Source organism: Otolemur garnettii, unplaced genomic scaffold (genome assembly GCF_000181295.1).
Source record: "Otolemur garnettii isolate 467f Iridium unplaced genomic scaffold, OtoGar3 scaffold00005, whole genome shotgun sequence".
Classification (NCBI taxonomy): Eukaryota; Metazoa; Chordata; class Mammalia; order Primates; family Galagidae; genus Otolemur; species Otolemur garnettii.
This window is the reverse complement of record NW_003852400.1, coordinates 5,555,699-5,571,177: the sequence shown is the minus strand read 5'-3', so window position 1 is coordinate 5,571,177 and position 15,479 is coordinate 5,555,699. Positions and strand designations below refer to the sequence as shown.

The following is a 15,479-nucleotide window of genomic DNA, read 5'->3' as shown; positions in this document are numbered from 1 at the left end:
TTTTTTTTTCAGAATTTTACATTTAGACATATGTACAGTGGGAAAATATACCTAAAATCTTCTTTCAACCCAGATATCCTCTCCACAAAGTAGAGAAAAAAATAAAAACATTTTTATTATTGAGTAAGCTGTAAGCCAGAATGTAATGCATATCACAATCAGTTCGCTAAGAGATTGCAAAGACAGAAGGAATCTTACCTTTGTAGCCAAGCTAATACTACCCATAATTTACATGTTCTCAGGATGGACAATGACCAGTATTCAAGTAAGAGGACTTGACAGCAGCCATGTCACACATAGTTCATAGTAACTCTACCTGGTAATTTGGGTGACCAGCTATTCACTTATTGGCTTTATTCAGAGAAATAGAAACTTGTATCATTGTGACAGAATGTAGGCTCCTACCCTCCCACAGAAGCTTCTTGATGGTAAACAAATAAATAAATAAAACTTGATTCATTTTTAAATATCTTTTGACAGCTGTTTGTCCCAGACCCTTGAGAAAAACACTCCTGGTCATAAAGGTAACAAAAAGGCTATCTAGTCCTCAAAAGAATTTAAAGGCATTTCAGAGAGGAGAAAGTACTTACTGCTACAAGTTTTCTAAAGTAAATGCTCTAAGACAAAGTAACAACAGGCACAATTAAGCCTCTTATTTTTAATTTGTGTTTATCCTGAAGATATACCATACAGTTGGATTGACTCAACTGCTTATGGGTTTAATAAACACTCTGTTTCCAGCTGCTTTTTCAGGGCTCACACACTTAGAAGAGTTAGATTTATCGAACAACAGTCTGCAAAATTTTGACTATGGAGTATTAGAAGACTTGTATTTTTTGAAACTCTTGTGGCTGAGAGATAATCCTTGGAGATGTGACTACAACATCCACTACCTCTACTACTGGTTAAAGCACCACTACAACGTCCATTATAACGGCCTGGAATGCAAAATGCCTGAAGAATACAAAGGGTGGTTTGTGGGCAAATACATTCGAAGTTACTATGAAGAATGTCCCAAAGACAAGTTACCAGCGTACCCTGAGACATTTGACCAGGATACAGATGATGATGAATGGGAAAAAATACACAGGGATCACATGGCAAAGAAGCAAAGTGTAAGAATTACTATAGTGGGATAACGTACAACTTCTCCTGGTTGTAACTAGTCTAATATTTGCTATACTGTCATCAGAAAACCGTATGTTTACATTTTGATTAACTGTGTTGCTTATTTATGCAGGGTATCCAGCTATAGGAAGCTTCTTTTAATTATTAGTAAAATTCTTATTGTGACAATTATATAATCCAGAGAATACTCTCCTCCCGCTTGCGTGTTTATGAAGCTATCTCTTCTAATAACAATTCCACACTGGTAACCTGTAGGAGCTGAGTCCTAACAATGACATTAGAATTTCATGATGTCCTGTATAAATGTTTTTACTGATTTTTGACAATAAAAAAAAAAAAACTTGATTTACTTGTACATGTCTTTCAACAGCTGTTTGTACATACCTAAAGAAGATTAAAATGTTTAGCCATAACAAAATGTCAATCCTGCCCCTCAATACCCCCCTGCTTCTTTTTCAGTAACTCAGCTTCTACATGAAATAAATTGCTGATTCCTGTAAATTCCAAAATAAGGTACTAGTAAATCTAAATCCTCAACCATTCTTCACTTCTCCTTGCAAAAAACTGTCAAGCTACATCTGAAGGAGAATTGTCACAAGCAATAGAAAGTACGTGAATTATACTGGAAGCACTCTGAGAAACAGTTGTAGATGGTGTGAATCATGAGCTCTGAAGAGGTATAAACACTGGTGAGTGTAAAAATAGCATTGTGGGTTTGTTCTTTTTATTTTTAAAGCAGGGCTCACACTGGGAAGCGCTCCTTGCTGAGGTAATATGTCAAGGAGCATAAAACAAAGGGTTAACTTAGAATTCATGGTCAGAATTTGGTATGAAGCCAAAAAAAATTAAAAAACAGGAAATAACATCAGAGGATATTTATTTTCTCACACACATACACACACAGAGTGCGCGTGCATGCACACAATCTAACAATTACGTTCACGAACTCATCCTAGGTAAAGTGTGCTACATACCTCAGCGCTATCACCACAGTTACCTTCAAAGTACTCCCCTTGGGAAGCCATGAAGTGAGACCAACACCTAATCCACCCTGCAAAGCAATTTTGAAACTCTTTTTCTGGAATGGTCATCAGTGCTCTCATCACGTAGCACACAAAAACATGCAACAACAATGAATGCCACTCAGCAAGATATCACCACAAGGCAACATGAACGCACTGATATACCAAGGTCCTGAAACCTCAGTGAGTTGTTTGTATAGTGTACTATATGCCAGTGTATAAGGTACCTTGTATTAGTACTTACATACTAATGCTAATGTAAACTCATGGTGGCAAGTTCAAGAACTTAACTGTCAGAACTTTGCACAAAATTCTAATGGCCATTCCAAAAAGAGTTCCAAAATTACACTAGACGCTCATGTTGGCACATAGCTTTCCAAGGGGAGCACTTCGAAGATGACCATAGTGATATTCAGCAATGAGGTATGTAGCACTTTGTCTAGGATGAGTCCATAAACTTTGTCATACCTCATGTATACATGTGTTATTATATTTTATATATCACACATATAAGATATGTATCCAAAAGAAAAGTAGCGCAAGTACCAGTAAAGTTAACCCTTTCTCTCCACGAGCAGAAATGAGGGCAGGAGATAGTTTTGCTCAAAGTTGTTAAAATCTGTATTAATATGTACAGGAAACCAAGAGAATGGGAAGCTCAAAGTGTTGCCAGAACTAGCGTTTTAGGAAATGACTCTGGATTGTATTACCAATGGTTTGGGTCAAAGGTAGAGACTTAAAGATATTGTTTCTCTATGTAAATTTCCACATTGTTCACTGTTAAAGACACTGTTAAATCTGAAGAGTTACCAGAGAAATAACAAATTCATTTGTTATCGTTCATGAGTCTCAGAATGGAATATTAAGCACATAGTTCCTGAAACAGCCAAGATTTGATGATGGAGAAAACCTGATGTGACCTTTGTAGGAGACAGGAGAATCACACTGGGGACAAGAAGATTCTGGAATAAAATGAGATTAAATCTGACTCAGAGAAATTTAACTTTTAGAAGCCAGTTAGGGATTTAATTGGTTGATTTTTATATTCAGTTTCATCTCCAGGGATCTATTTGGAAATAAAGCTCTGGAACACAATGAAATAGAAATTAACCCAGATCATCCAAAAGTTAGTCAGTAGGAGTTACTAACATCTCTCAGAGCTTAAGTTGAAGTACATTCTTGATAGCTTAAGATGTGCTCTTCTTGGCTCGGCGCCTGTAGCTCAAGAGGCCAGGGCCCCAGCCACATACACAAGAGCTGGCAGGTTCAAATCCAGCCCAAGCCCGCCAAACAACAATGACAACTATAACCAAAAAATAGCCAGGCATTGTGGCGGGCACCTGTAGTCCCAGCTACTTGGGAGGCTGAGGCAAGAGGATGGCTTAAGCCCAAGAGTTTAAGGTTGCTGTGAGCTGTGACACCACAGCCACAGGGCAACAGCTTGAGACTTTGTCTCAAAACAAACAAACAAAAAAAAGATTTGCTTTTCTCTAAATAAGAGTTTATACTTACAGGAAAGCACAGTTGATCTATGGAATGAACAGTTAGACACTTCCTCTTCTACCAATTTCTTGATAGTTACACTAATAATTTGCCTTTGGACTTTTTTCTGTTTAATAGATAATGAAGGTGTCACCTGTAGCTCAGTCAGCAGGGCACTGGCCACATACACAAGGGTAGTGGGTTCGAATCCATCCTGGTTCAGCTAAAACAACAATGACAACTGTAAAAACAAAATAGCTGGGTGTGGTGGCTGGTGCCTGTATTCCCAGCTACTTGGGAGGCTGAGGCAAGAGAATGGATTAAGTCCAAGAATTGGACGTTGCTGTAATCTATAATGCCATGGTACTCTACCAAGGATATAGCTTGAGACTCTGTCTCAAATAATAATAATAATAATAGATGATGAAGTTCATGAGATTCAAAAAATAAGTTTATCTTACAGTAGTCAAAAATATGACTATCATGAGGTACACATATTGACCATATATACTTATCGCTTGAGTGCTTGGATAAAGTTTGGTTTTTTAACTTTCCCACTAGTCCTAAGATTCTCTAATTTTTCTGAAATAAATAAGGTTTACTCTAAACTGAGGTCTCCTGAATTCTAAGCCTGAATTAATAAGGCCTAGTTTTTTGAGAAAGTTATTTAACTTTCAACAGTTGTTTTTTGGGGTTTTTTTTCCCCATTTACTTACCATTCCCTCTTCTGGATCCTACACCTTGGATCAATACATGTCTTTTTCTGAAAAATCTAAACAAGTCTCCTGCTCTAGCAATTAGAGGTAATTCAGAAATGAGAATTTATTTGCCTAAATTCTGTAAACTGGTCCCCTCATCCACTTTTTAAACATTTTAAAATAACATTCTTTTTTCATTTTTTCTCTCTCTCTTTTCTTTTCTTTTCTTTTTTTTTTTTTTTTTTTTGGATAGATTCTTACTGTCACCCCAGGGTAGAGTGCCATGGCATCATCACAGCTCATAGCAACCTCAAACTCTTGGGCTCAAAAAAATCCTCTGGCCTCAGCTTCCCAAATAGCTGAGATTACAGGCACCTGCCATGACACCCAGACAGGTTCTCCCTGTTGCTCAAGCTGGTCTCAAACTCTTGAGCTCAAGCAATCCACCTGCCTCAGCCTCCCAGAGTGCGAAGATTACAGGCATGAGCCATCATGCCCAGCTGTTAGATGACATTCTAAAGTTAATTTTCTTCTAATCCTTTTATTGACATAAGATTACAACTATTGTGTCCAGTCAGCCAAAGAACCCAAAATATCAGCCAATATTTATCCTCAATCTAACAATCAGAGAACTAAAATTCTTGCCAGAAATGTGTGTAATTCTAGACTTATCAACAGATGAACTGACCTTAGGCAGGAGGGTAATGGAAAAGCTAAAACATCTCTGAGAATGGTTTTTATCTTTGACAGACTCAAAGTTGCTGGACATAAAAGTAATTTTATTAAGTCATCTTTGTCAAATTAAAAATCTCACAAAGATGAAATAGTTATTTACTTCCTTAAAACAAATCGGCTCGGCGCCTGTGGCTCAAGTGGCTAAGGCAGCAGCCACATACACCTAAGGTGGCAGGTTCGAATCCAGCCTGGCCCGCCAAACAACAATGACAGCTGCAACCAAAAAATAGCCAGGCGTTTTGATGGGCACCTCTGGTCCCAGCTACTTGGAAGGTGGAGGCAGGATACTTGCTTGAGCCCAGGAGTTGGAGGTTGCTGTGAGCTGTGATGACACAACACTCTACCCAGAGGTACAGCTTGAGGCTCTGTCGCAAAAAAAAAAAAAAAAATCAAGGTCTACTCACACTTTCATATTTTCTTCTGTGATAAAGATACTTGGACTAAGACCAGGTAGGGCGGTTCATACCTATAATCCCAGCACTTCAGAAGGCCAAGGCAGGAGGATCCCTTGAGACCAGGTGTTTGAAGCCAGCCTGGACAACTTAGCAAGACCCTATCTCTACAAAATATAGAAAAAATTAGCCAAGCATGGTAACATGTGTCTGTAGTCAAAGCCATTTGGGAGGCTGAGGCAGAAGAAATGCTTGAGCCCAGGAGTTTCAGGATTCAGTAAGCTATGTTTGTGCCACTGCATTCCAGCTTAGGTGACAGGGGAAGACTATGTCTTTTTTCAAAACTCTATAACATTCCTAGAAGACAAAGCAGGAATAGTGTTGGGGGATCAGAAATTAATAGTTCTTAAAAATCCAAAGGCAGATGTGATCAGATTGAACAAGGACTGTGAAGGAGACAGCTGCTGTACAAGTGAGAATTGTATTATATTCCCACATCCCAGAAGTTGAATAGAATAATACAAATGTTGCTGTCATTAAAAATATGAAAAAAGGAGTCAAGAACAAGACAAGATTGTTGCCTACCCCTGCTGCTTTTCAACACTGCAAAGGAGCTCCTAAGGAATGAATATAAAAAAGTGAGAGAAAAAAATATATAGTAGGAATAAGAGGAAATAAAACTGTTGATATTCCCAGATTATAACAGTCAACATAGAAAACCCAAGAGAATCAACTGACAAACTATTAAAACCAAGAAGGGGGCTTACTACACAGTTAAATACAATGATATCAGACAAAAAACGATAGCTTTATACAGTACTACTAATAACCAATCAGAATTATCCTATTTTGTATAATTTCTTTTTTCAAGAAAAATATTTACAGGTACAGTTGAAACTCTTTGTGTACCTCTTCCCCACTTTATTAAATTGTCTCTCTATCCCCTTGCACTATTTGCAGTTACCGTTCTTCATTCCCATGCGTGCTTTTTATGGGACTAGCTATATGTGTGTCCTCAAAAAGGTATTATTGAAATTATTTCAAAAGAAAAAGTAAAGTATGTATGTATTATTTTGCATATTCAAAACTGTATATAAATGGTATTAGATTATATACATCATCCTGCAATTTGATTTCACCCATTAATATCTTCAGACTTACTCAAGTTGATATTTACACATGTATACAGCATTCTTTTTTATTATCTGGAATCAGTAAGAATGTACAATTTTTTGAAATATGTATATTCTGTCTCTCATTTCCAGAAATATGTACGTGATAAAGCAAAAAAACTAATCTCAAAGGATATATAGGTTAAAGACAAATATCACAATGGAAGTACAAAGCAGCCTAGTTGAAAAAAATTGAAAATAATCTTAATGTCCATCAATAGGAAGAAGGTTTAATAAATTATGGTACATCTATATTATGGAAAATGATATCATAGTATTTAAAAGAATTTAGTAGATCTAGATGTACTGACATGAAAAGATTTCCAGGACATAAAAGAAAATATAAAACTGTACACTCTCTTCATGTTAAAAATTAAAACTGTGTATTTTTCACCACATATGTATTTTATAAAAACAGAAAACTGATACATTGGTGCCTTGGAGTAAGTGAATGGGTTTGAGTGAGCTGAAGAAAGATGCTTTTACTATCCATTGTTAGACTTTTTTTTTTTGAGAACATTTTATTATATTGTATTTTTTTTTTTTCGGTTTTTGGCCGGGCCTGGGTTTGAACTCGCCACCTCCAGCATATGGGACTGGTGCCTTTGAGCCACAGGCACTACCCTATTATATTGTAATAAATGATGATCCACTGATAGAAAAATACTAGACAAAAAGACAGTGGTCAGGAAGAATACACAGATGACCAACTTCCAGGATCTGACCATATTACAAGATTTTTAAATGGTAACAATTGACATTTTGGGAACTAAGACTAACTGAAGTTTCTACTTTATTTATGCTTTTCTTTTTATTTGCTTAATTACAATCAGGAAAGCAAGACAAAGAGTTGTAATAAACATACTTACTAACGGATTTGAAAGTTTTGGGTCGGAAGAGACAACCACGGAAATTCAAACGCAGCACATTGAGACGCCACTTTTGCAAAGTAGATACAACATATTTTTCTGTAATTATGTTTTTCACTGCAGAAAAATCGATCTAAAAATGACAAACAAAAGGTATTAAGAAATGAGAAAAATCTCTTTCATGTAAAAGTTTTAAGTATTTTAAAGCATCAAGTACTAAAAGCTTTACATCAAATCATTTCCATATAGAAACTGAAATGTTAGTTTGAGTGTTCTATTTAGTATTAGTATTGAATGCTTTATTTATAATTTCATAAATAAAATAAGGAATACACACACATATCCTTGTTTGTTTCCAAAAATGATTTTGAGTTAGCTGATAAACAGTATAGTATATTAGGATAAAAAATGTAAATGCAAATTAGCTTAACATAGGAGATAATGTCCAGTCTCTCTCATGAGTTGAGATATATAAATTAAAACAACCATGAGAGATCAGATACTAAAAAGTACAGAAAGCTAAGAAAACTGTGGAGCAAATGATATTCTATAACTCCATACACTTTTGTGAGTATAAATCAATCCTTACTCTAATAATTTTACATCTGGGAATTTATCTTGAAGATATAATCATACATGTGTATAAAAAAAAAAGAGAGAAACAATGCTCACTACAGTATTTTAATAGCAATATAGAAACCAAACTAAATATCTTTTAATATGAGACTGATTAAATAAATTGAAGGACTTCCATGTAACAAAATACTGCACAGAAGCTGAATTTAGGGCAAAAAATACAACTTAGAAGCAAAAGTGTCCAAGTGTGCTACCTCTGTTTGGATGATTTAACTCAGGGACAAAATTCACAGTATCTAGAGAACTTAATGTTCTCAAATCCACCATGAATATTACTCTCGGCGCCCAGCTTTTTATGAGAATTGGGTCACAGACTGCAAGATATTATTTTAAAAGTACCTGGAGAGCAGAAATTCTATTCTTCCAGTTAAGGAAAAGCAAATGGCAAACCTGGCATACCTTAATAAATATTTACTAATTCAGAGCACATACTTTGTAGTTAGATAAGCCTAAATCTTATTGCAGGCACTTAATGTTAAAAATTTAGACAATTACTTAACTAAGCCTTAGATTTTTTTATTCTGTAAGATGGAAAAAAAAATAATGCTTAACTCAGGAAGCTACAGAGACAAACAGAAAATTCAAGTAAAGTGCTTAGTGTAGCACCTGGCACATAGGCAACACTTAATAAAAATTAACTACTATTATTAGTTTAAAAAACATGACAAAGCAGTACAAACATGAAGTAAAGAGATTTAAAAATCAAGCATAGGGTCATTTTCTATCAAGCCTGGCGTTTGGTAGGTGGAGACCTACACAGGTTCAACATGAATATCAAGAAATGTTATTTCTGTTCGAGGCCAATCTACTCTGGCCATAGCATAATGTTCATCCACAATGATTGCAAAGTGTTCAGATTTTGTAAATCCAAATGTTATAAAAATGTTTTAAAGGAGCACAGTCCTGGCAAGGTCAGGTAAAAACATTCTGGAAAGTAGCTGGTGAAGAGCTTATAATTCACTTGAATTTGAAAATTTAGAAAACTGAACATGCAAATAGCAGAGAGATATATGAATAAAATTATTGATGCAATGAAGACTCTTGAAGAGATCAAACAGAAACACCAGCTAAATTTATAATGAACAGATTAAAGAAAAATAAAGAGCTACAGAAAGTTCAGAACATCAAAGAAGTTAAGCAAAACATACATCTTATCCAAGCCCCTCTTGCAGGCAAAGGAATGCAGCTGGATGAGAAAATGGTACAGCAAAGAGGATGTGGACATGAAAGGTATTTCTTAAAACTCTCACTGTCTGTAACCATTTCTATATGTACATTTGAAAAAGCCCTTTGGAGACTAGAACATGTAGGTAATAACATATTTATTTTTTACATAAGGCCACTCGAAAGGTAATTAATAATATATCTCCTACATTGCTATCTAAAAAACATCAGACAGTACAGATGTTAGATTGCATCTCAATGTTATTCACTGATAGGAATGCTTATATAAATTGTGAAAATTCTGTTTGTAAATACATAAGTGAATTGTCATAACTGTGCCATTTGGGTAATGAGACTAGATAGCATTTGTGTAATAACTAAGGACAAAAATTCTGGCTAGTGATAGGTAAAATAAAATTTTCTTTGCAGTAAAATACTCCTTTTATTAATGTTATGAAGGAAGGATACAATAAGGAACTAACAATTTGTGACTATTAGCTTCTAATAATATCTTTTATTTGGATGCATATTTCCTGTTTTGGGCTACTTGCATCTTACAAGAGCATAGTGGCCTCATATCATGAAGGCTAATGACACTGAACTGTTTGGGCCTGGTTTAACTGTTCTAAGAAGTTATGGATGTTGGGGATGAAAGCTGAATAATCTTTGTCTGAAATGGCACCATATAATTTCCACTTTGGAGAATACTCAGTGCTAACTTGTGACTCCTAGTAGAACAAAGTTTATTTTTCTAGCCCAGTGATCTAGAAGCAGAGGAATCCCAGTGCTTTTTAAAAATTGTTGTGTAGGAGCAGTGTGAAGAAGAGGAGGCAAGGGCCAGGTGTGGTGGCTCATGCCTGTAATCCTAGCATTGTGGGGGGCCAAGGCAGGTGAATTCAAGAGTTCAAGACTACCCTGAGCAAGAGCAAGACTCCATCTCTACTATAGAAAAAACTAGCCAGGTGTTGTGGTAGGCACCTGTAGTCCCACCTACTTGGGAGGCTGAGGCAAGAAGATAGCTTGAACCCAAGAATTTGAGGTTGCTCTGAGCTATGATGACTCCAAAAAGAAGAAAAAAAGAGGCAGCAAGAACAATCCCTGGACCAACCAAAGTCCCAAGCGCTGCTGCATCCCCGCTTCTAGCCTACATCCTGCTGCCACCATCATGCCCAAGAGAAAGCCTGAAGGGGATGCTAAAGGAGAGAAAGCCCAGGCAAAGGACGAACCACAGAGAACCACAAGGTTGTCTGCTAAACCTGCTCCTCCAAAGCCAGAGCCCAAGTCTCAAAAGGCCCCTGCAAAGAAGGCAGAGAAGGTACCCAAAGGGAAAAAGGGAAAAGCTGATGCTGGCAAGGAGGGGAATAACCCTGCAGAAAATGCAGATGTCAAAACAGACAGACCAGGCACAGAAAGCTGAAGGTGCAGGAGATGCCAAGTGAAGTGTGTGCATTTTTTTAAGTTATGTTGTTAGCACACAGAAAACTTCATTGTTACTTTTTGGAGAAGGAGCTTATATCACTAATAGAATGTCTCCAAGCTAGATTGACATGGGGAAAACACCTTTCCCTTCTAGTTTTGAGTGACTTCCTCTTTGCTCCCAAGAGAAGGGATTCCCTGATGTCAACATACAGCAACCTTGGCACAAATGCCTTTTGCTATGAAAAAACTAATTTGTTTTTATGTCCTATTCTCCCTCTCTGCCTTCAGCATAGGCTTAACTCCCTTATATCCAGTCACCTCTGAAAATTGATCCCCAATAATTGGTTTCCAATATGTCAAGGAATCGAGACTTTTCCAGTGACACTGAGATGGCATCTCTCAAAGAGCAGCAGTTCCATTTATAGATTGTGGATGGTCCGACCAATTCTGCCATTTTCTTTTCATTTCCTGAAAGTCAGGGTCAGCTTGCAAAAAGTTGTTAAACAACATCTAAATGTGAAATGTCAACCCTCACTCTAAACTTACCCTGTTCAGAGCATCAAATGAAGACTTCATTGGGTTTTATAGCGGCTCCCTTGAAGAAGGGAGTTTGAAAGTTATTATATACTGTTAACGACTATCTGCCCATGTCTTGTCTGAAATACTATGATTGTTTATGAAAAGTATCTTTAATAAAGCTGGATACAGTTTGGCTTAGAAAAAAGTAAAATTTGCTATGTGATTTTCTTTATAAAAGCTCTTAATAGTTTTTGAAAAATAGAATTTATGGGTAGAACATCTATTCTTTTTTTATATAATTTTTACATACACATGATTATTAGGTTTCTACTTTTTGCCTTCACAGAATTAAAAAGGCTTAAAATTAAACAACAATAACAATGTTTAAGATAAGGATTAGAAACAAAACATCTGTCCTTTAGTTGTACATAAAATAAAACCATTTTTAAAGTAATGGTTTAGAAATAAAAATCAAGCATAGAATAGAACTAAAATACACAACACACAAGCAAAGCCTGTCTGATATTCTTAGTGTGCTTGCATGCATGCAGACACATATACCCCTCGCATTTTCTAATATGGACTCCTAAGATGGTACTTTTGTACTGTACTTGCACTAGTATTATTTCTGTACTATTTCTGTAACCTAAAACATGTCTATATTTCTCATTCCAGAGGAACACTGGGGAGAGGACTCAGCCAATGATTAAAAGGAAAAAATAAGCAAATGAGCATATATCACCCAAATTCTCTTGTTTCTTAGATGATACTTTCATCTCAACAAATATGATCAGGGCAGCGCCTGTGGCGCAGTCAGTAGGGCGCTGGCCCCATTTACCAAGGGTGGCGGGTTCGAACTCAGCCCTGGCCAAACTGCAACAAAAAAACAGCTGGGCGTTGTGGCGGGTGCCTGTAGTCCCATCTACTTGGGAAGCTGAGGCAAGAGAATCGCCTAAGCCCAAGAGCTGGAGGTTGCTGTGAGCTGTGACACCACGGCTCACGGTGACAAAGTAAGACTCTGTCTCTAAAAAGAAAAAAAAATTACAAATATGATCATCTATGCCATTAATCAATGTTCCGTGGCCACATATTCCCTATTGTCTAAAGTCCAGTTCATAGCTTACTTCATAATCCTTCCTTATCGCTAATGATTAGAGGACTGATGCTAACACATGCTCAGACTGACGTATTAATAGGTGGTGTAGTGCCATTTATGGCATAGAAACTCTAAAAGGGGTACCCAACCTTTTATTTCTCTCCACACATTGGAAGAACAAGAGTTGTCTTGGGCCACACATTAAATACAAAAATACTAACAAAGCTGGTTAGCAAAAAAAAAGAAAAAAAGATCTGTGTGTACTTTTTGTGATATCTGACACCACGGATAAGCAAGAAACATCCTCACCAAATCAGCCAGCAGCCTGCAGGCCACAGGTTGTACCTCCCTGCTCTTACCTTCACTCAAAGAAACTAAGAGGAATTGAGAAGGCGCCAGTGGCTCTAGCTCCATACATCAATTCAACATCTTTACGTTACATGAAAGCACTGTGTCATTCTTAGTTGTACTGTTCTGTTCTCATGTTAGCAAGAAGAGAATTGATTCTATCTTGCCAAATCCATCCTACCTAACAAATTAGGTATTCCTGGCTTAAGTTTATTTTTAGCTTACGTCAGTGAGTCTCAAACTTTATCCTGTACCAGTATCATCTGGATGAATTACCAAAACAGATTGCTGATTACTACCCCCAGAATTTCTGAAACTCAGTAGGTCTGGGATAGAACCTGAGAATTTGAATTTCCACTGGAATCTCCAACAACTTCCTGGGTGATGCTAATGCTACTCGTCCCAGGAGCACACTTTCAGAACCACTGGTTTAAAGTAATACATCTCTTCGCCATGTGTTCAGTGGCTCATGCCTGTAATTCTAGCATTCTGGGAGGCCAAGGGGGTGGATTTCTTGAGCTCAGCAGTTTGAGACCAGCCTGAGTAAGAGCGAGACCTCATCTCTACTAAGAATAGAAAAACTAGCTGAGTATTGTGGCAGGTGCCTGTAGTCCCAGCTACTTGGGAGGCTGAGGAAAAAGGATCACTTAAACCCATGAGTTTGAGGTTGTTGTGAACTACGAAGCCATAGCACTCTACCTAAGGAGACAGAGTTGAGACTGCCAAAAAAAAAAAAAAAAGTACATACAAACATAAATAAATCTCTTACTTGGATGTTTGGGGATGTTATTTTTTCCTTTGGAAAGCCATAAAAAAGACAAAATGAATCCAACTGGTCTAAATGAGAAAAAATATATACAATATTAAGGTCAGGACATATCTGCAGAAGCCTGGTAGGGGTTAGAGAAAAACAGCACTTCTGCCAAGAGGCCACACCTGGCAGTGAGGAACAAAGTCAGGGCAGGAAGTTATGGTTCTTTAAGTTCAGCAAGTTTCTCTTTCCACAATTGTATGTTACCCTTCATTTTATATTTTGCCTTTATTTATGAGTGTTCAAATGTGGCACAGTTCTAACAAGCATTTTAGCACAAATCTCTGTTCAGAAGGCACTGAGAAATTGGGATGGTCACAAACTTTTAGCTGAAAATATTATTACAACTAAAATATCAATGTTATTGTTTATCAGTCATCCCTGGCCACTCCATGCTCACATAAATCTCTGCTCTAGTCTATTTACATAGTAACGGCCAAGTACACTAAGGTCATCCTTTCTTTTTTGTAGAACTACCCCCTCCAAATTATGAGTAATAAAAAGGCTATTGCACACCCCAAACTCTTTCCCTTATTTAAGGACTGAATACACCGTCTGTGCTCATGAAAAGAAAGCAGACAAACAATAATGAAACTAGAATGGGATACAAACTCCCAATAAAATGGAGCTTTGTTTCAATCCAAAAGTAATATTCGATTAGTATGTACATTTTAAAATACCAATACCATATCTTTTAAAATAACATTATTATCTTTCAATTTTTCCTCCAGGCCTGTGTCTGAACAAAAGAAAACCAAACGCACTTTGCTGCTGGTGGCCACAGAGGGAGGAGCAAGGAAAGGGCAGCTTTATAGTAGTCCATTCTCCTTTAAGAACCAGAATAAAGACACAATTCAGTTAGCATCTACTTACAGCATTCCACAATGAGCTCATCTGTGTCATCGAAAGCCAGGCATGACTAATTTGACTACATACTACTGTATCTCTTAAACTCAGGTAGAAGAAAATCTAAACACAAAGAAAAATAGACAATTTTGAAAAATATATGAACTTCAATGTAACTCTTCTACTTAGCTAGGGGGTGTGTGTGTGTGCGTGCATGTGTGTGTGCACACATGTGAATAATGGTAATGTACTCCATACATTGCAGTAGCAGTTTAAGTGCTAGAATTTCATCTGAAGATAGAAATTTTATCTGAAGTACTGGAACTTATTTGATAATGCTTTTTATATGATGTAATCTTCTTAATTGATGATTACAGAAGGATGGTGAGAAAGATAAGCATATTTGTTTTATTTTCTGAATGAAGGCAGAATTCTTCTAGGAAACAAGTGATTTTCCCTAAATAGTAGGTGGTACACAGAAGGCATGCAATAATTTGTGGAACTAACCTGGATTCCTTCTAAAGTTATAGAATTCCTGGGAAAGATCAATAAACCCATTTTGCCTATTATTTCTGGGGCAATGGTAGACTAGAAAATCAGGAAATCTTTTGATACAAAACATAAGTAAATGCCAACACAAACTTTTTTCTTCTTTTTTTTTGCAGTTTTTGGACGGGGCTGGGTTTAAACGCACCACCTCCAGCATTTGGGGCCGGCTCCTTACTCCTTTGAGCCACAGGCGCCGCCCTAAAACAAACATTTTTAAAAAAACATTTCAGTTTTCAAGAAAATTTTAAAAAAAAACTCCATGGCCTCAGTCCTTATAAACCCCGAGTAGTAATAAAGACTGGGTCTCCAGCTATAGTTGCTTGGGAGAGAGAAACAGGAGGGATGGTTGCTGCTTTTCCTAACAAATGGGTTTTAACTTTTCTGGCTATGAAAAGACAAAAGAAAAGTCACCAGGCTTTTACAAAGCTGATACAGTGATGCTCTGTGTAACAATATTTCAGTCAGTGACAAACTACAAATATGATTAGTGGTCCCATAAGATTATAATGGAGCTGAAAAATTCCTTTTGTCGGCCCGGCGCCTATAGCTCAACCGGCTAAGGCGCCAGCCACGTACACCTAAGGTGGCGGGTT

The 15,479-nt window shown here is 37.0% G+C and overlaps 2 protein-coding genes and 2 pseudogenes across 2 annotated transcripts in view; 3 read left to right on the top strand and 1 right to left on the bottom strand.

The window, feature by feature from the left end:
• LRRC17 (leucine rich repeat containing 17) overlaps positions 1-1,238 on the top strand; it is a 12,493-nt gene extending 11,255 nt beyond the window's left edge. Inside the window, exon 3 of the mRNA XM_003782616.3 lies at positions 742-1,238. Within this exon, the coding sequence (XP_003782664.1) occupies positions 742-1,139 (398 nt within the window). The 3' untranslated portion in view covers positions 1,140-1,238. The remainder of the gene's footprint in view (positions 1-741) is intronic.
• Positions 1-15,479, bottom strand: part of FBXL13 (F-box and leucine rich repeat protein 13) — a 191,956-nt gene that overhangs the window by 126,849 nt on the left and 49,628 nt on the right. The window contains exons 5-6 of the mRNA XM_023507424.1: positions 14,365-14,460; positions 7,499-7,631 (exon numbers count right to left, since the gene is read on the bottom strand). Of these exons, the coding sequence (XP_023363192.1) occupies positions 7,499-7,631; positions 14,365-14,460 (229 nt within the window). The remainder of the gene's footprint in view (positions 1-7,498; positions 7,632-14,364; positions 14,461-15,479) is intronic.
• On the top strand, positions 8,902-9,375 carry LOC105888044 (annotated as a pseudogene).
• Positions 10,464-10,715, top strand: LOC111728603 (annotated as a pseudogene).